The following is a 20,096-nucleotide window of genomic DNA, read 5'->3' as shown; positions in this document are numbered from 1 at the left end:
TCAAGGGGCTCTTTACTTCCTCTTCACTCTCTGCCACCTTCTGTCATTAGGGTGGTTATCATCTGCATATCTGAGGTTGTTGATATTTCTGCTGGCAATCTTGATGCCAGCTTGCAATTCACCCAGACTGGCATTTCACACGATGCACTCTGTGCAAAGAAGTTAAATAAGCAGGGAGACAATATACAGCCTTAATGCACTCCTTTCCCTACACCAGTCAGTTGTTCCAGTTCGATTCTCACTGATGCTTCTTGACCCACATACAGGTTGCTCAATGGACAGGTAAGGTGGTCTGGTACTCTCATTTCTTAAAGAATTCTCCACAGTTTGTTGTGATCCACACAGTCAAAGGCTTTAGTCAATGAAGCAGATGTTTTTCTGGAGCTCCCTTGTTTCTCCATGATCCAACGCATGCTGGCAATTTGATCTCTGGTTCCTCTGCCTCTTCAAAAACTCAGCTGTACATCTGAAGTTCTTGGTTTATAAACTGTTGAAGTCTAGCTTGAAGGATTTTGAGCATAACCTTACTAGCATGTGAAATGACATTATAGTAGTTTTAACATTCCTTGGCATTGCCCTTCTTTAGGACTGGAATGAAAACTGACCTTTTCCATTCTGTGGCCACTTCTGGGTTTTCCAAATTTGCTGATACCTTGAGTGCAGCACTTTATTTTTTTTTTTATTTTATAACTTTACAATATTGTATTGGTTTTGCCATATATCAACATGAATCTGCCACAGGTATACACGTGTTCCCCATCCTGAACCCTCCTCCCTCCTCCCTCCCCATACCATCCCTCTGGTCGTCCCAGTGCACCAGCCCCAAGCATCCAGTATCATGCATTGAACCTGGACTGGCAACTCGTTTCATATATATTATACATGTTTCAATGCTACTCTCCCAAATCATCCCACCCTCGCCCTCTCCCACAGAGTCCAAAAGACTGTTCTATACATCTGTGTCTCTTTTGCTGTCTCGTATACAGGGTTATTGTTACCATCTTTCTAAATTCCATATATATGCGTTAGTATACTGTATTGGTGTTTTTCTTTCGGGCTTACTTCACTCTGTATAATAGGCTCCAGTTTCATCCACCTCATTAGAACTGATTCAAATGTACTCCTTTTAATGGCTGAGTAATACTCCATGTGTATATGTACCACAGCTTTCTTATCCGTTCATCTGCTGATGGACATCTAAGTTGCTTCCATGTCCTGGCTATTATAAACAGTGCTGCGATGAACATTGGGGTACACATGTCTCTTTCAATTCTGGTTTCCTCAGTGTGTATGCCCAGCAGTGAGATTGCTGGGTCATAAGGCAGTTCTATTTCCAGTTTTTTAAGGAATCTCCACACTGTTCTCCATAGTGGCTGTACTAGTTTGCATTCCCACCAACAGTGTAAGAGGGTTCCCTTTTCTCCACACCCTCTCCAGCATTTATTGCTTGTAGACTTTTGGATCGCAGCCATTCTGACTGGCGTGAAATGGTACCTCATAGTGGTTTTCATTTGCATTTCTCTGATAATGAGTGATGTTGAGCATCTTTTCATGTATTTGTTAGCCATCTGTATGTCTTCTTTGGAGAAATGTCTATTTAGTTCTTTGGCCCACTTTTTGATTGGGTTGTTTATTTTTCTGGAATTGAGCTGTAGGAGTTGCTTGTATATTTTTGAGATTAGTTGTCAGTTGCTTCATTTGCTATTATTTTCTCCCATTCTGAAGGCTGTCTTTTCACCTTGCTTATAGTTTCCTTTGTTGTGCAGAAGCCTTTAAGTTTAATTAGGTCCCATTTGTTTATTTTTGCTTTTATTTCCAATATTCTGGGAGGTGGGTCATAGAGGATCCTGCTGTGATGTATGTTGGAGAGTGTTTTGCCTATGTTCTCCTCTAGGAGTTTTATAGTTTCTGGTCTTACATTTAGATCTTTAATCTATTTTGAGTTTATTTTGAGTATGGTGTGCAGCACTTTAACAGCATCATCTTTTAGGATTTAAATAGTTCAGCTAGAATTCCATCACCTCCACTAGATTTGTTCATAGTAATGCTTCCTAGAGCTCACTTGCCTTCACTCCATGATGTCCAGCTGTAGATGAGTGACCACACATTAGGGTCATTAAGACTTTTTTTGTACAGTTCTGTGTATTCTTGCCGTCTCTTCTTATCTCTTATGCTTTTGTTAGATCCTTACTGTTTCTATCCTTTATCATGCCCATCCTTGCATGAAATATTCCCTTGTTATCTCCAATTTTCTTGAAGAGATCTCTAGTCTTTTCCATTCTATTGTTTTCTTCTATTTCTATGCATTGTTCATTTAAGAAGGCCTTGTTAGGAAGGGGGGTTCAGGAGGGGGAACATGTGTACACCTGTGGCAGATTCATGTTGATGTATGGCAAAACCAATACAATATTGTAAGTAATTTAAAAACTAAAATAAAATTAAATTAAAAAAAGAAGGCCTTATCTCGCCATGCTATTCTCTGGACCTCCACATTCAGTTGGGTATATTTCTTCCTTTTTCCCTTGCCTTTTGCTTCTCCTCCTTCCTCAGTTATGTGTAAAGCCTGCCCAGACTACCACTTTACTTTCTTGCATTTCTGTGGCTTTGGGATGGTTTTGGTCGCTGCCTCCTGCACAGTGTTATGAACCTCCATCTGCAGTTTTTCAGGCACTCTTTGTTGACCAGATCTAATCCCTTGAATCTATTTGTCACCTCCACTGTATAGTCATGAGGGAGTTCATCTAAGTCACTCCTGAATGGTCCAGGGATTTTTTCCTACTTTCTTTGATTTAAGCCTGAGTTTTGCAATATGGAGCTCATGATCTGAGCCACAGTCAGCTCCAAGTCTTGCTTTTCCTGACTATATAAGACAATATTTAAAACTTCCTTAAACAAAGCAATGGTTTTCAGGGTTTTTTTGTCTTCTCTACAATGTATTAGCTCATAGTTTAGAGGCCATTATTCTTTCAAAATGTTACCCTAGCTCAACGTGCACTATCATATTAAGAAGTAATAATAAATTACTTTAAGGGACACTATTGTTGGAATAAGGACCTCTCTGACTTGGTGCATGTATGTTCAAACTGAGTAGGAAGTTGTCTCATCCATGCTTCCTACTTAGCATTCCCACCCCAAGCCTTACCAACTGACAGATGTCAAGAGTAACTTGATGAAATAGGGTTTCAGAAAAGCAGTAAGAATGTTCAGAGATGACAAGAGAAACTGGGTGAAAAGACCTGCCTACACTTGGACAGTCTAAGTAGTGTGCATCCAACATTTACCTTAAAAGAATGGTCACAAACAGTCTCTGTGACCCAGAAAATGCCTATGAGAGATTTTCTCATGGTCACAGGATTCACCACGGAAGTTTGTAGTATGATATAAACAATTAATTGCAATCAAAGCAGTCACAAGAAATGTACCCTGAATCATCTCACATTTTAATGCAAATTTAAACTACATATTTTATCTATGTAATTAAAACATTTTATTAAAATTTATTAATATTTTACTAAAATATTTTATCTATGTAAAACAAAAGAAAGTGAGAGTCTTTAACCAGATATAGGATCTAAGATCATCAAATAAAAGCTGCTGGCTTTGCAGAAAACAATTACAGTGTAAAGTACCAAATACTAACTAGCAAAGTGAGTTAGTATATAAAGTTTATCAGGGTAGATAAACAAGTCAGATGCCAATTCCAATACCATCTCTAAGCTCATTTACAAAATGAGGTGGTAGCACAAGACGTCTTCCAACGTCTCTTTCAGTTTTAAAATTATTTTCACATTAGGCAAATGAATGCTTTCAAACCAAATTAAAATACATGAAAAAAAAAACATAAATCTATCAACATGCATATGCCTGGATTTCCCACTAAACCAAATGGACATCAAATTATTGAACTAGGCAAAGAAAAATTAACTATCCATCAAACATATTTCATTATCTTTGGCACAGAGGGCATATTTCCCATTCTTCCTTGAAGTTAGGTGTGGACATGTAACTGGCCAATAAAATGTGGGCAGTAGTGATGGATGCCATTTCAAGAGCTGGCCCATAAAAACCTCAGGCATGACTCTGTACTCATCCTTTCCACAACCTGCCAGCTGTATGTTGATGTCCTGGCTCATCTTGGAAACCACATACTGGTAATATCAGAGCCCCAAGATCCTGGGTCTATGAATGACTAAGTAGGCAGAGCACACTCAAACCACCACTGCAAAGCCTGGACTTCAGATGAGAAAGAAATGATTCCTATTTCGTTAAGCCACCAAAATATCATAAGTTTATCCATTTGTTTCCTGTGAATGAATGGGAAGCTTCATTCCCATTAGTTCAGGTAAAGCACCTGAACTAACATCTCTGCATACAAAGTCTCACAAACAGAAAAATTCAATGTTTAGCTGTATCTTTTTCCCTTCACTAAATTCTTCCATTATTTATTCCAAAGGCTTGCAGATCTTCATGTCTTCATGTTCACTTTTTCACTAAACTGTCTCAATTGTGCTAATATACTGAAATGATATCAAATTTTTCTGTACTGATATGCGCTTTAGAATGTCTGTAAAGATTAATATTGATCCTGTTTTTGTATTATATCTAAGCAACAGCCCCTGGAAACATGTTTCCTTTTGGAAGCAACAAAAAACAGTCAAACAAAAATCTGCAAAAGCAAATCATTAGATAAAAGATTTGGCTGAACAACAAGAACAAAAAAGCCCTTTTAAAATACTTTTGCTCTTCATTCGGTCAACATTTATCAAACAGCTATTAAGTGTCTGGGATACACCAGTTAACAATAACAAGAAACTTTTTGTAAAGACTTACAGAGTCCACATTCTAGTAGAGGAAGAGAAACAATAAAGAAACATAATAAATAAGGAGATTAGAGAGTATGTCAAAGTTGTTAAGTGCTATGGGGGGGGGGGTGGGGAAGAGCAACACAAGAGTTATAATGTGTCCTGGTTTATTTAAGAAAAACCTTCATATTTGGGCAAAGAGAAATTTAAGCAATATAAAGCTTTTAGTTGGGGTAAGGTTCTCAAGCTCAACAGGTAAATTGAATCCACACAATAAGCAAGCAGTGGTACCACTTACTAGCTTATGACCTTGAACAAGTTGCTTAACTCTTGTAAGTCTCAATTTCCCCACTTATGAAGTGGTAAAAATATTTATGACTCAGGGATACTGCAAAGGTCACATAAACATAAATATTTAATATATAAAGAACAACAGTTTTAAAAAATATCTGTAGCTGGCCCAAAACACTCACTCACTCATTCACATTCTCGGATAAGAGAATTGAAATATTAGTTAGTGTCTGAACTTAAATTTTCTGCACTAGGATGTCTCAAAATTAAATGACAATTTTTAATATTATCACAATGATATAAATTAAACCAAAAAAATATTTTTTTCTTTGAGATGGAGGGCATTTCCCCCAACTGTTAATTTTTCAACAAGAGGGAAAAAAAAAAAACTAAAAATATGACAGGGCACCAAAAAGTTTTAAGTGATTTATTTCAAGTAACTAATTATTTGTCATTTGTTTAACAATCCCTTGGGACAATCTGTAATGTACTCTGATAAGAAATGTGTAGAAAACAGACTTAACTTTTTGTTGTTGTTCAATTATTAGTAGGATACTCAATGTTTGAGCTCACACAAGTATCCCTCAGGGAAATGCTCTGCGTGCCATTAGCACTATTCTTAATGAGGAAAAGCATGGAACTCCTTTAGTTCAATGCCAGAATTGTTTTATCTTCAAGTCAAAAGAACAACTATTTGGAGTAACACCAAAACAAGCATTTAACAATTACAAGCAGCAAGCTATTCATAAGCATCACATTGTTACTGCTACTCTAATTATAAATAAACTTATTTTATCAAGTAAAATATCTATGAGCAAATTTTTAAGTCCCAGACACTTCTCTTGACTGTTTTATTCCTTAACTTTAAGGAAATAAATCTTTATTGCATCAATTTAAAGAACCTCATTTTATTTTAAAGACTTCCTAAAGAAAAGTGAGATACAGAGAAGCCTTAAATATTTAATTCATGAGTAGGTAATCTCAAAACGTACAAATCATAAACAAAGGTCTTAAATGGAATATGTACTTAGTCACTCAGTCGTGTTTGACTCTTTGTGACCCCATGAACTGTAGCCCACCAGGCTCCTCTATCCACGGGATTCTCCAGGAAAGAATAGTGGAGTAGGTTGCCATGCCCTCCTCCAGGGGATCTTCCCAATCCAGAGACTAAACCCAGGTCTCCCACATTGTGGGCAGCCACTAGGGAAGCCCTAAATGAAATATAGTGCTTATAAGCACTAATCCTCATAAAATTCATAATCCTATGACTATGATTTAATAATTCATAATCCTCAGTGATACTGAAGTGGGACTATCGGAAGAAAGATTCCTCCTATCTTACTAATGCCCTAACTAAACTTCTTCCAAGAATTAGTGCTTCCTTCCTGATTTAAGAAACACTCTACTGATTCAATGAAATGTCCGCTTTGCCTTCCCCTCATTCCTCAGTTTTGTTCTAAAAGCCAAGCATGACTTCTTAAGTAACATTGTGTGTGTCACTATCCATATGGTCCTTGCTCTTATTTAAAGCCCTTCCTTATACTTTACTCACTGATCAGTGAAGGACCTACTGGGCTAAATGAAGCAAATCAACATCTCTAGATTAATTATACCTCTCTGAACTTCACATAAATGGAATTATACAGTTAGATACTCTTTTGTGTCTGCTTATTTTGTCCAACAGAATGAGAAATTCGTATTTGATGCTGCACACCTTTAACCGTTTCTAATGCTACATAGTACTGCATTGGACAACTACACCACAATGTACCCATTGGCCTGTTGATCTTTTACTTTCAGGATATTATGATTATAGCTGTTCTGAGGTCTCCTGGCACATGTTTTCTGGTGATATAATCCTACTTTTCTCAGGTACATACCCAGAAGTAATCATACGGTAGACGCAGGTTTTTGGCTAGATGCTGCCAAACTGTTTGTTTAAATGGTTTGGTCAGTATTTACAGTTTAGTTATGCTGGTGACTGAATGGTACCTCATTTGGTTTCACTTTACACTACTCTAGTGAATAATGATGCTGAGCACTTTTTCGTGAATATTCATAGTCATCTGAATATTCACATTCTGAGGGCCCTATTCATTTTTTGTCCATTTTTAAAATTGACTTCTTATTGATTTGTAGGAATTCTCCACATAGTCTATATGAGTTCTCTATCTAAAGTATGTATTTAAACGTCATCTCTCAGACTTCAATTTGCCTTTTTGCTTCCTTAATGATGTCTTTTGATAAAGAGAATTTCTTAATTTTAACAAAATTCAATTGATCCAATTTTCCTTTAGCAGTTAATACTTTCTTCTGTCATTTAAAAAATAAATCTTTCCTACTACAAGGTCATAAAGACATTCTCAAATGTTTTCTTCTAGAGGCTTGTTTAACTTTCACTTCACCTTTCTTCCTATCATTACCTCTGATCTTCTCTCCCAATCCTTCCAAATTTGTCATATGCAAGGATGTGCGGCCTGACAACATAAACGGAATTCATAAAGCCTTTTAAATTATGTGTGCTATTAATTTAAAAATCAAATAAATCCCTGATAGTAAATAATAAATTATGAGGATGGAAATGTATCTCTTTTCAGAAGATACCATAATGACTCTTCATAAAACTATTTTATCACTTTAGCTTATAATAACGTATCTTCAACTTTAACTGATGTATGCAGGCACTTTCTCTTACTAATATTAAGACATTTCAACAACCACAGGTTGACATTTCTGAAAAACAAGCACTGAAACGATAAATATTCAGACTAAAACTGAACATATATTGAACAGATACCAAATGAACTCATTTCTTACTACTGAACTGACCTGAGCTCAATGGAATCAGCTCTTTGATAGAAAGCAACTTCCATTTACTTCTGTAAATATGAATCAAACTTTGACTTTGTCTTTCTGCAAATTTTAGGGTATGCCTGAATTATACAGTTCTCTCTCCTATCAGTGAACTCACAACCAGAAAAGGGTGAAGAGGATCAGATCAAGTACTTTAAACATTTGTGCAACTGATTTATAAATAGTGATAATCACCAAGATCCAATACTCCATGAAACTTTTTAAATGAATATATAAAACCCAGAGTCAGGCACGACTGAGAGACTTCACTTTCACTTTTCACTTTCATGTATTGGAGAAGGAAATGGCAACCCACTCCAGTATTCTTGCCTGGAGAATCCCAGGGACAGAGGAGCCTAGGGGGCTGCCCTCTATGGGGTCGCACAGAGTCGGACACAACTGAGGCGACTTAGCAGCAGCAGCAGCAGCAGTAGCAGTATTATCCTAGAATTCCCAATACGGAGTCGCACTAATGAGATGTTTTGGTCCATCTGGCTAAGTGATACATCCTCTTTTTATGAACCTACTGTGACTGAAACTTAGAGCCACAAGTGAAATATACTCAGTGGGGAATGAGATACACCCTGTCTGAATACACTCTACTCATTCGAGAATACAGTTTCTCTATTAAGAGTGTCTCCTCAATTACTTCATCAAAATCTATCAATATAATATCAAAATCATCACTACACAGGAAAATAAAGCCAAGTAAGAAATTATATTACTACTCGGAAGTCCCAATTTTTTAAAGCCAATAGTATTTCACTAAGTGTTAATTATAATTCATGCAATGCATACATAAATCATTGAACATACTATTTTCTTTTAAACGTTACCACTAAAGTAAACCTAGACTCACCTGTAGTAATGGCTCTGTGGAATTGATGCATGTCTTCTACTGAGAGCTCTTGGGCTACCTGCAGTATCTTTTGTCTGACACCATCCAATTTAACTTCTGATTCAGTCAATATTTCTTCCATATCAGGAGCACTACAATCAAGATATTGGGAACTTTTAAAATATCAGTCAGATGTTTTGATAGTGAAAAACTGAAATAAAATACATATCAACTAATGCACAGCTAAATAAATATCCTATGTATCTTGAAACTTCTAACTCAAAAGTACAACTATAATTTATTAAAAATAGGTTAAAAAATGGAAAATGCTTTACCGTAATATTCAGTGTAAAGAAGTATAAGAAGCTGTATTTATAACATAACCATAACTACAAGAGAAATTATGTTCATAAAAATGATATATGGATGAATGGATAAAGAAGTTGTGGTACATATATACAGTGGAATATTACTTAGCCATAAGAAGGAATGAAATTAGGTTGTCTGCAGTGATGTGGATGGACCTAGAGTCTGTCATACACAGTGAAGTAAGTCAGAAAGAGAAAAATAAATATTGTATATTAATGCATATATATGGAATCTAGAAAAGTGGTACTGATGAACCTATCTGCAGGGCAGGAATAGAGATGCAGATGTAGAGAACAGATTGTGGACACTGCAGGGGAAGGAGACGGTGGGACAAATTAGGAGAGTAGCATTAACATATATACACTCAGTTCAGATCAGTTGCTCAGTCATGTCCAACTCTTTGGGACCACACAGACTACAGCATTCCAGGCTTCCCTGTCCATCACCAACTCCCGGAGCTTGCTGAAACTCATGCCCATTGAGTTGGTGATGCTAACCATCTCATCCTGTCATCCCATTCTCCTCCTGCCTTCGATCTTTCCCAGCATCAGAGTCTTTTCCAATGTGTCCATTCTTCGCATCAAGTGGCCAAAGTATTGGAGCTTCAGCTTCAGCATCAGTCCTTCCAATGAATATTCAGGACTGATTTCCTTCCATGTGTAAAAGAGATAACTAATGGGAAGCTACTGTATAGCACAGGGAGCTCAGCTTGGTGCTCTGTGATGACCTAGACAGGTGGGTTGGGGTTGGGTGGGAGTGAGGCTCAAGAGCAAGGGGATATATGTAAACTCACAGCTGATTCACACTATTGTACAGCAGAAACTAACACAACATTGTAAAGCAGTTATCCTCAGCAACAACAAGACATCTAGAGAGGTCTACTTTTAGTCAGATGGCACATGAACAGGATTTGTCATCCCACCATAAACAACTAAAGAGAAACAAACATATAAAAAATAAACAAATAAAAAGGTTTTCAGACATTGTGAAATAAGCAGCATAGGACAACATGAGAGATGAGTGAAAAAAAGGACATGTGCCCTATGACTGTTCCATCTGACTGCCTGCAGAGTTTCCAAGTGACAGTGTAGGCATGAGAAACTTAGGTGACCCTGGGAGTCTCCCGCAGTGGAGGTGGAGGAGATGGGAGTTCACAGTGGTCAAGATGCCTAAAACTTGCAAGGCAAAGAAACAAAGGAGAACACACATGCAGAGAGTTTCAGAGATCTACAGAAGGGGACTACTCATGTCTTCAGTTGAATTATGATTAGTGTGAACTTGTGAAGCTGAAAAAAGGCCCACTCTAAGTGAACACACAAAATAATCTCAAGAGCCCATACAAGACCAGAAATAGTTGATTCATCACTGGCACACTGACACTACAAAACGTATGAAAGGAAGTTCTTTAGGCAAAAGAAAATGATGCCAGATGAAAACATAGTCCTATTAATAAAGGAATAAGGGACACCAGAAATGGTAAATATATGGAAAAAGATAACTTTAATTTAAAAAATCATACTGTTTAAAAATAATAATGTATTATGGGGATTAGTACTTTTATTTAAAGAATATTATTTTTAAATTTTAAGTAAAAATGCTGCTGCTAAGTCACTTCAGTCGTGTCCGACTCTGTGTGACCCCATAGACGGCAGCCCACCAGGCTCCCTTGTCCCTGGGATTCTCCAGGCAAAAACACTGGAGTGGGTTGCCATTTCCTTCTCCAATGCATGAAAGTGAAAAGTGAAAGTGAAGTCGCTCAGTCGTGTCCAACTCTTAGCGACCCCACAGACTGCAGCCTACCAGGTTCCTCTGTCCATGGGGTTTTCCAGGCAAGAGTACTGGAGTGGGGTGCCATTGCCTTCTCCAAAAAATAATAATCCCCAAAATAATTATTATTTTTTACTTAAACAATATGATTTTTTCATTAAAAAGTTTCTTTTTCCAGATATTTACCATTTCTGGTATACTATGGGGATTATAGGCTAAGTCAGGTGGTACTGCAGTAATGAATCTGCCTGCCAATGCAGAAGTGCAGGTTCCACCCCTGGGTTGGGAAAATCCCTCTGAGTAAGAAACGACAACCAGCTCCAGTATTCTTGCTCGGAAAATTCCATGCACAGAGGGCTACAGTCCATACGGCCACAAAGAGTCAGACATGACTGAGTATAAACCCATAGGGATTATAAATAAGATAGAAGTAGCTGTATTTCAGAAGTAGTACAAAGGCCAACCAAGCTTGTAAAAGTGAAATGGAAAAGAAAGAACAGAATTATATAGGGTTCATATATTACAGGCAAAGTGATATGCAAGCCGTCCTTACTCTACACAGTATCATGTTAACTGAAATCTGTGCATAGCAACACTGTGACCTCAATTTACAAAGTAACTATTACCACAGAACCATGCAAAGGAAAGACATGATTTTCGGAAATGCACAAGTTCAAGTTAACATGGTATTATACAAAGTAAGGACAGCAGGCTGTGACAAGTCATATATCATAAACCATAAAACAACCACTACAAAAACAAAAAAAGGTACAACTAATAAGCCAACAAATAAGATAAAAAATGGAATTATAAAAAATCCTCGATCCAAAATAAGGCAAAAAAAAAAAAGGAAAATGGATCACAGGTTGAATTCCAACCATGTCAATAATCACATTAAATGTAAATGGTCTAAACACCTCTGTAAAAGGTAGAGATTAGATAAAATTGATAAATGGATTAAAAAGCAAGAAAGGTAAGAAAGCCTTTTTAAATATATACAGCGTTAAAGTGTTAGCCACTCAGTCATGCCTGATTCTGTGACCCCACGGACTGAAGCCACAAGGCTCTTCTGTCCATGGAATTCTCCAGGCAAGAATACTGGAGTGGGTTGCCATTCCCTTCTCCAAGGGACCTTCCTGACCTTGGGATCGAACCCAGTCTCCAGCATTGCAGGCAGATTCTTTAGTGTCTGAGTCACCAGGGAAGTCCAGACATAAATAGATTAAAAATAAAAGGATGAATAAAGATATACCCCGTTAACACTAATCAAAAGAAAATGAGAGTAGTTATTAATAACAAAGCAGATTTCAAAACAAAGAATATTTCCAGGGATATAATCATGATAATAATGGGTCAATTCATCAAGTCAAGTCAACAGAACAATCCTAAATGTCATTTAATACATCAAATGCAAGAACTTAAATACATCAAGCAAAAACTGATAGAACTGCAAAAAGAAATAGACAAAATTCACAGTCAAGAGATTTCAATATCTCTCAATAATTGACAGAACAAGTATATGTTAATAAAAATCAGAAACGTCATAGATGATTGAACAGTATCATCAACCAACTTGACTTAGCTGACACGATAGAACACTACACCCAACAGCAGCAGAGTACATATACTTTTCAAGTGTACAAGGTCCAGAGAGACCATATTCTCGGTCAAAATCAAGTTTCAGTAAATTTAAAAGAATTCAAATCATAAAAAACATGCTTGGAAAATTCCCAAGTATTTGGAAACAAAACAACATCTAAACCCAAGATGAAATCAAAGATTAAAATGAAAATTAGAAAGTATGTTGAACTGAATGAAAATGAAAAACAACTTATCAAAATTTGTGGAATGTGGCTAAAATGTACTTAGAGATGTAAAAGGGAAACGGACAGCACTGTATTAGAGAAGAAGAAAGGATCTCAGTTTCTTCTTTGATCCCAGCTTCCACCTTAAGAAATGCTTCAGAAAAGGAGCAAATGAATCCAAAGTACACACAAAGAAGGAAATAGTAGAAATCAGTATGTCAGAAAACCATACAGAATATCAATGAAATCAACAGTAGTCCTTTAAGATCAATAAAATTGATAAACCTCTAGCCAGAGAGATCAGGAAAAAGAGAGGATACAAATTACCAACTTCAGGAATGAGAGAGAATATCACAACAGATTCTACAGAAAGAACAGAACATTATGAAACAAAATGGAAAATGTTTTTTTAAAAGATCAAAATACCAAAGCTCACTGGTAAAGAGATATCTTCTTCTACTACTACTACTACTACTACTAAGTCGCTCCAGTCGTGTCTGACTCTGTGCGACCCCAAGGACTGCAGCCCACCAGGCTTCTCCGTCCATGGGATTCTCCAGGCAAGAACACTGGAGTGGGTTGCCATTTCCTTCTCCAATGCATGAAAGTGGAATCTACCTTTATCTATTTATTTTAGCCTTTATCTATTAAAGAAAATGAAAGTATAGTTAAAATATGAAAAGCGCTCATTAAAAGTAGTTATCTTTATGTACTCTGTCTGATTTCTTTCATGAAGTGTTTTACTTTCTCTAGTTTATAATTTTTCTGAAGTTTACTATTAGTTTACTAATCAAAAAACGTTATGGACAATATGGAAACAATTCGGATAAAAAAGTATAACATGAAATCTGCTTACTGATAATGGCTGTCAGTGTATTTCATTCACTGACTTCTTTCACTCAGTACCTTAACTTCTCTGTCATTTTTAATATTTCTAAAGATTATTATTTTCTAAGTTTACTATAATGAATATTTATTATTTTTTGGTAGACAACCATAAGATGACGTTACACAGTAATATGGTTTTCTCCAAAATATGAAATTCTCCTGTTACAGTTCTACTATTTCTTTAAACTGCTGAATATTGACAATTGTTTTAGAACTGAAAATTCTATTGAAAAAAGTGTTCATAATTCACCAGATCAGTGTTGCTTTTTTCCATAATACAAGCTCAAGTGTGTATAAGCTACCTGAAAACTGGTTCAAAAAACAAGCAAAAAACTAATTTTAGAACCAAGTATAAAAAAGAAAAGGTTAATAGTGCCACATTCCACTAATCTACATATGGCAAATTGTTTCCACTTAATGGAATAAAAATTAAAGTATTTCAGAGTTACCTTAAAAGCTGTGTGTGAATAGAATACTTCAGTACTACTTTAATAATAATAAAAAGCTCATAAATTACACTTGGACTTGCTTAAATACTTTGTCAGACACACAGTGGGGAGCCAATCCTTGCTAGCCTTCTAGAGGCATTTGGAATTGGCAATGTAACAAAAATCTCTCTTTGTGAGCTACAGGATGGATGATTTCTACCTCAATGAAGAACAGAAAAGCAAAGAAAGCTAGTCAAATGAAACACAAAAACAAAGATGAGAAAATGGAGATACCCAGCTGCATTCATAAAATATTCCACTTCCCTCCTCTTAATCTAGGCTAGTTTAATTTCGCTTCTTTTATTTGCAACAAAGAAATCTATCAAATATACAGAGCTCCCTAGAAAAACAGTAAAGTCCTACAGAAAGAATGTCACAGAGCTGAAGGTGGGGGAACTTGCTAAGAATTTAAGCCTCCCTGGTGGCTTAGACGGTAAAGAATCTGCCTGCAATGCAGGAGACCGGGGTTCGATCCCTGAGTTGGAAAGATCCCCTGGAAGAGGACACGGCAACCCACTCCAGTATTCTTGCCTGGGGAGCCTGGTGGGTTACAGTCCATGAGGTCGCAAAGAGCCAAACAGGACTGAGCAATTAATACTTTCACCTAGAAAAACAATCAAGTCATAGTTTAAGAATATCACAGAGCTGAAGGTGGAAGAACTTCAGAATTCCCCCAAAGAATTAAACAGTCAACACTATCACACACTGCAAAAATTAAATAAGAAAACAGTAGAAGAGTATATACTAGATTTATCAATATGAGTGAACAAAGGCAATTTCAATTTCAGTTCGGTGAGGCAGAAAGCCCAATGTCCAATGAACTGAAAAATGAATGGGAAGATAAGCAGAATGCAATGTTTACCTAATACTAAAATTTTTGCACATATCATCCAAGAAAAGCTTTAATGTTAATAGGCTCTAATAAACCATTAAAGTTTAAATATGTTCATAAACAATAGTTCTATCTCTGTGAATGATCTTAACAAGGCAAATCCTTAGCTGTTCTGAAAATAAGAAAAATGTCCTATTTTTTAAAAAATGTTTATTCTTAAAATAAAATCCACCTGCTACTAACATCCTCTTGATCCTGGTGTTGAAAAAAAGTCAGCTAGGTACCGCCACTGACTTCCTGATAAATATAAAATACATATCAACCTGTATCCAACTGTAACAAATTTAAAGATATTTACTTACCTTGTAATTCTATGGAGGAGAAAAATCGTCCTTTTGCTTTCAACAGTTATATCTCGACTAAGTTTCACAAGTCTCTCGTATTTGTCATGTCTTGCATCAAGTTCCTGTTGAAATGCTAAAAACACATTATTATGACCATAAGCATGCTTGTTCTACATTTGAAAGTATAATGAAACAATATTGTCAGTATATAGGAGAAATCAACTTATTTACTTTTAAAATACTTGGAAATCAAAAACTCTACTACTAACCAAGATATTCTTTCTTTACATACAGGTATGCCTTAACTAGATTTTACCACTCAGAGCCTCACAATGAGATGTATATACAGTGTAACAAATTATCTGTTCTAATAAAGAGATTGTTATCACAAAATTACCACATATAACTACTTACAAAAAATACTTTCAACTACTTCACTAAATTATGTAGTTATTTTTAATTACCTTACCATGCACAATGTAAATATCCACAAAAAATTAACCAGGATTTTCAAATTATGCTTTAAACCTTAATAACATCAACTTCTGAATTCTCAAGCCCTAGCTGTTGAAATACCCATAAAGCACTTACTTAATAATCACTTTATTTTAGAAGAATTATCATTCCAAAGAACTAGCAAGTTGTCTGGCAGTCCACAGACATACTTTGAACCTGAATACAAAAGTGTATTCAGAACTTGAATGAACTATTAACCAAATTAGCAGCTGACAAAGGCCTAAATACATCCGGTCGTTTATTACTGAGATAATAGTTAGGCTAGGATTTTGCCTAATATTTGAATACAATCAAATGCATTCACATTTTGACTATATTAATGACCACTGTGAATTAGATACTATGAATAAAAAGTTAAATAAGGCAGTTTCTATCCTCAAGCTCAGTCCAGTATGAGACAGATGGAAAGAAAACTGAATGTGATCATGCTATAATAAATATATAGAAAAGGTTCAGTAAAGCAGGAATTATGTCTTTCTTGTTCACTATCAACATATGCAAAAACACAGTATTAGTAGTGTTCAGTCATTCAGTCCTGACTCTTTGAGACCCCATGGACTGCAGCCCCACAGGATCTTCTGTCTATGGGATTTTACAGGAAAGAACACCTGAGAGGGTTGCCATTTCCTACTCCAGGGAATCTTCCCGACCCAGGGATCAAACCTATGTCTCTTGCATCTCCTGCCTAGGCTGGCAGATTTTTTACCACTAGCACCACCTGGGAAGCCCTTGCTAGAACACAGATGTTCAATAAATACATCTTGACTAAATGGATGGATGTTCAATGAATGTAATGTCTGTCACCAAATTTGCTTGGGAGAAAAATCAGAAAAAAATTAGAAAAGTAGGAAGAAGCTACTTGGAATGGGTCTTTAAAAAAACTACAGTACATCAGCAGGGCAATGGAGCACCAAGCTAGAAGCTGCTGCTGCTGCTGCTGCTAAGTCGCTTCAGTCGTGTTCAACTCTGTGCGACCCCATAGACGGAAGCCCACCAAGCTCCCCCGTCCCTGGGATCCTCCAGGCAAGAACACTGGAGTGGGTTGCCATTTCCTTCTCCAATGTATGAAAGTGAAAAGTGAAAGTGAAGTCACTCAGTTGTGTCCGACTCCTAGTGACCCCATGGACTGCAGCCTACCAGGGTCTTCTGTCCATGGGATTTGCCAGGCCAGAGTACTGGAGTGGGTTGCCATTGCCTTCTCCAAGCTAGAAGCTATTCCAGGCCTGAAGAGCAGTACATCAGCGGGGCAATGGGGCACCAAGCTAGAAGCTATTCCAGGCCTAACAAGCTACAAAGACAAAGGCAGGAAGAAACAGAAGACCGCAAAACACGGTTGGAAACAAGCAATGGAGTGTATGAGCCCATAATGACAGGGAGCACTTGGCCCAGTGCAGCTTCTCCACTGCGCATATAGCTCTATCAATACTCTCTTTCCTCAGTCACAAGTAGTTGTCTTACACCACTTAAGATCACAGTTATGTGCTGTGAAAATCCTCGAGTATGTCCACAATTTACTTAATACTCCTCCTTTCAAAAAGTGGCACCTAATTCCCTTTCTCTCAAACATGAGGCTGAGTTTTAAAACTGCCTCTTTTCTAACTAATAAACTACAGCAAAGTGACATGTATGATATCCAAGATTAGAACATAACAGCACTGTGGTCTTCTCCCTCCCTCTATCTGGGGAAGCCAAATGCTGTAACACAAGGACACTCAGGTAGTACTATGGAGGGGTCCACACGGGGGAACACAGAGCTGGCTGCTGGACCAAGGCCTAAGTGACTGATAGTTGTGGATCCTCCAACTCAATTCAAGTCTTCAGATGACTCCAAGTTATCTGAACCAACAGGTAACTAAGCCTGTCTTGAATTCCTGAACTACAGAAACTATAAAGAATAGGATGCTGAGGGAATTCTCTGCTGGTCCAGTGGTTAGGTCTCTGCAATTTCACTGCAGAAGAGCATGGATTCAATCCCAGGTAGGGGAACTAAGATCTTGCCTGCCACACAATGTGTCCAAAAAAAACAGGATGCTGGACAGAGGACAAGAGTTACGTGTATTTTGTTTTATACTTTGTTTTGCAATGAGAAACAATTTTCCCAAGTTAATATACTGAGAAAAGAGAATCTGGGAATAAATATACACATATAATTTACATGCACTTGAGTGCCCACTCTCTGCAAAGAGATATAGTGAAAACAAAAATACAGCATTTCCCTCCTGGTTCAGTGGTTGAGACTTCACCATCCAATGAAGAGGGTGTGAGGTCGATGCCTGGTCGGGGATCCCACATGCCTCATGATCAAAACATCAAAACATAAAATAGAAGCAGTTATTATAACAAATTCAATAAAAACTTTAAAAATGTTCCACATCAAAAAAAAATCTTAAAAAAAAAAGCCCAAAAAGTCTCCAAAAGCCTAGCGGAGAAAAGAAAACCAATACACGTTTAAAATATCCGTACATATATAGTTGATATGTATGCTTGTGTATCCGGTGCACAGTAATTTTCAGTTATGTGGCAGGTCTGATGTTAATTAATGTTTACCTGTGAAACTTAAAAGGGAAAAATAAAGTCAAGACTTTCGTAATCTCAATTTTTCATGACAGACCGAGCACCACTGCAAAACCTCCAGGAAAATTCTGAGACTGATGCATAACATAGTTAAGTGATCCTTTTTACAACCTCTTTAGTTCTCTTCCCTTCACCAGTGTACATGATAGAGAACTTACATTTGAAGGCCAACATCACAGGTGAAGATGAATTAACATCCTTCCCTTCTCTTCTCTGGTTATGTGGGAAATTGTCATGCTTCCTTTTCCTGAACCCTCCTGATCCTTACATAGAGAAGGAAAAAAAGGTTGGACAGGGCTCTCCCATCGCCAGGACTTGACAACACATAATATACGTAAACCCCTTTCTTCCTTAAAACCAGACCTCCCCTGGACCGTCATCGCAGAGACTTTCTCAGCAAACGGACAGAAAAGCAGCCCTACCTTCCCCCACCACCTCCCAAACCTTAAGCTCATCCAAACCTCCCACAATAGGTTCCCTGATCTAGAACAAGGTGGGGCAATTACCGAACTAAGATAAAAATGGCTCGAGGATTAAGGAAAAGAGGTAAATAGGGCCAATGTGGCCGGGGAAATCACCAGGGCCGCCGCCCCCCGAGTCTGCGCGGGGAGAAAGCATCTTTCAAGGGTGGGAAGTGGAAAATACGACAAAAAGGCTGGATTAAATAAATAAATCACGCCCAAAGCTGTTGAGGATGCCACCTTCTTTGCTGCTCATGTCGTCACGGCCTACGACGAGAAGAGAGGAGACTAAGCGCCTCGGGGAGAGCAGGGTACGCGCGGCGGCCGAAGAGCCCTCAGCGGCACCCTGTACAGCCGGCCGACGTCAACGCACTAGCCGGAAGCGCGCGCCAGCAACCACTCAGGCTTCTCTCTCCGCCCGCGCACACTTCCGGCCGCGTTCCCGCCCCGCCTCCGCTGGCTCTGCCCCGCGCTTGGGCCGAGGACCTCGCTCCCGGGTGCTGTTGTTGCAGCTGCCCTCTGTTGTGCCTGAAAACAGAAGCGACTTTACACGCTTTTCCGTATTAGCTGATCATAAAAAAGACGACTGCATCCCTCTGAGAGTGAGAGCAGTGTGAAGGCTGGAGACGAACGGAAGATGTATGCTTTTTTCTTTTTCTCAAGGCGCCATTGGAACACCCTCGCGTGCGCCCCCGCATGGGCCCCTGGCCCCCGCGCGGTGCATAGTGGGAGTTGTAGTTCGCCGCTGGAGGCCGCCCTGCGGCGCCGGGGAACCTGCGGGTGAGAAAGGGAGCTTCCCCGCGTCTCCTCTGCAAGGGTTTTGTTACCGAGGCTGAACCTTACAGAGATAGAAGTCTTTTCCGTTCCGGGAGGTGACGCCAGAAGCTAAAGTGATGAAAATATGCATATCAATCAGTGCAAGACGTTGCTGGTTCTTTCTCCCCTGTGTGTTCCCCTCCCGCCCCTTCCTCTCCCCCTTTCCCTCCCTTCTTGTGTCCTCGGTTGTGCTCCTCTCCGGAATGCCTGCTTTCGCAGTGGTCTCCGTCGCTGAGTGACTGTGTGACCTTAAGGAAGTAATTCATCTCTAGCTCAATTTCTTCATCTGAAAAATAGGGGTAAATTTGGACCCGCCTTGTAGGATTATTTGACCATTAAATGAGTTACCACTAAGAACCGCAGAAGAGTTTTTCACAGAGTAAAGTCTCAGTTAAAGATTAGCTGTGATACCCTTCTCCCACCGTCGCTTTCCAAAAGGAACATGCGCTACA

At 38.2% G+C, this 20,096-nt stretch overlaps 1 protein-coding gene across 2 annotated transcripts in view; it reads right to left on the bottom strand.

Annotated features, from left to right (window-relative positions):
• TSNAX (translin associated factor X) overlaps positions 1-19,241 on the bottom strand; it is a 37,023-nt gene extending 17,782 nt beyond the window's left edge. The window contains exons 1-4 of one of the 2 annotated variants that reach the window (XM_006069661.3): positions 19,069-19,241; positions 18,526-18,630; positions 15,296-15,410; positions 8,806-8,936 (exon numbers count right to left, since the gene is read on the bottom strand). In XM_006069661.3, coding sequence (XP_006069723.1) covers positions 8,806-8,936; positions 15,296-15,410; positions 18,526-18,630; positions 19,069-19,084 — 367 coding nt within the window. In that variant the 5' untranslated portion in view covers positions 19,085-19,241. Of the gene's footprint in view, positions 1-8,805; positions 8,937-15,295; positions 15,411-18,525; positions 18,631-18,945 lie in introns of both variants that reach the window. The other variant, XM_025284500.2, reaches the window with a different exon arrangement.
• Between the last annotated feature and the right edge of the window lie 855 nt (positions 19,242-20,096).

Source organism: Bubalus bubalis, chromosome 4 (assembly GCF_019923935.1).
Source record: "Bubalus bubalis isolate 160015118507 breed Murrah chromosome 4, NDDB_SH_1, whole genome shotgun sequence".
NCBI classification, from domain to species: Eukaryota; Metazoa; Chordata; class Mammalia; order Artiodactyla; family Bovidae; genus Bubalus; species Bubalus bubalis.
Note: the sequence above shows the minus strand (reverse complement) of the source record. Positions and strands in the feature narration are given on the sequence as shown.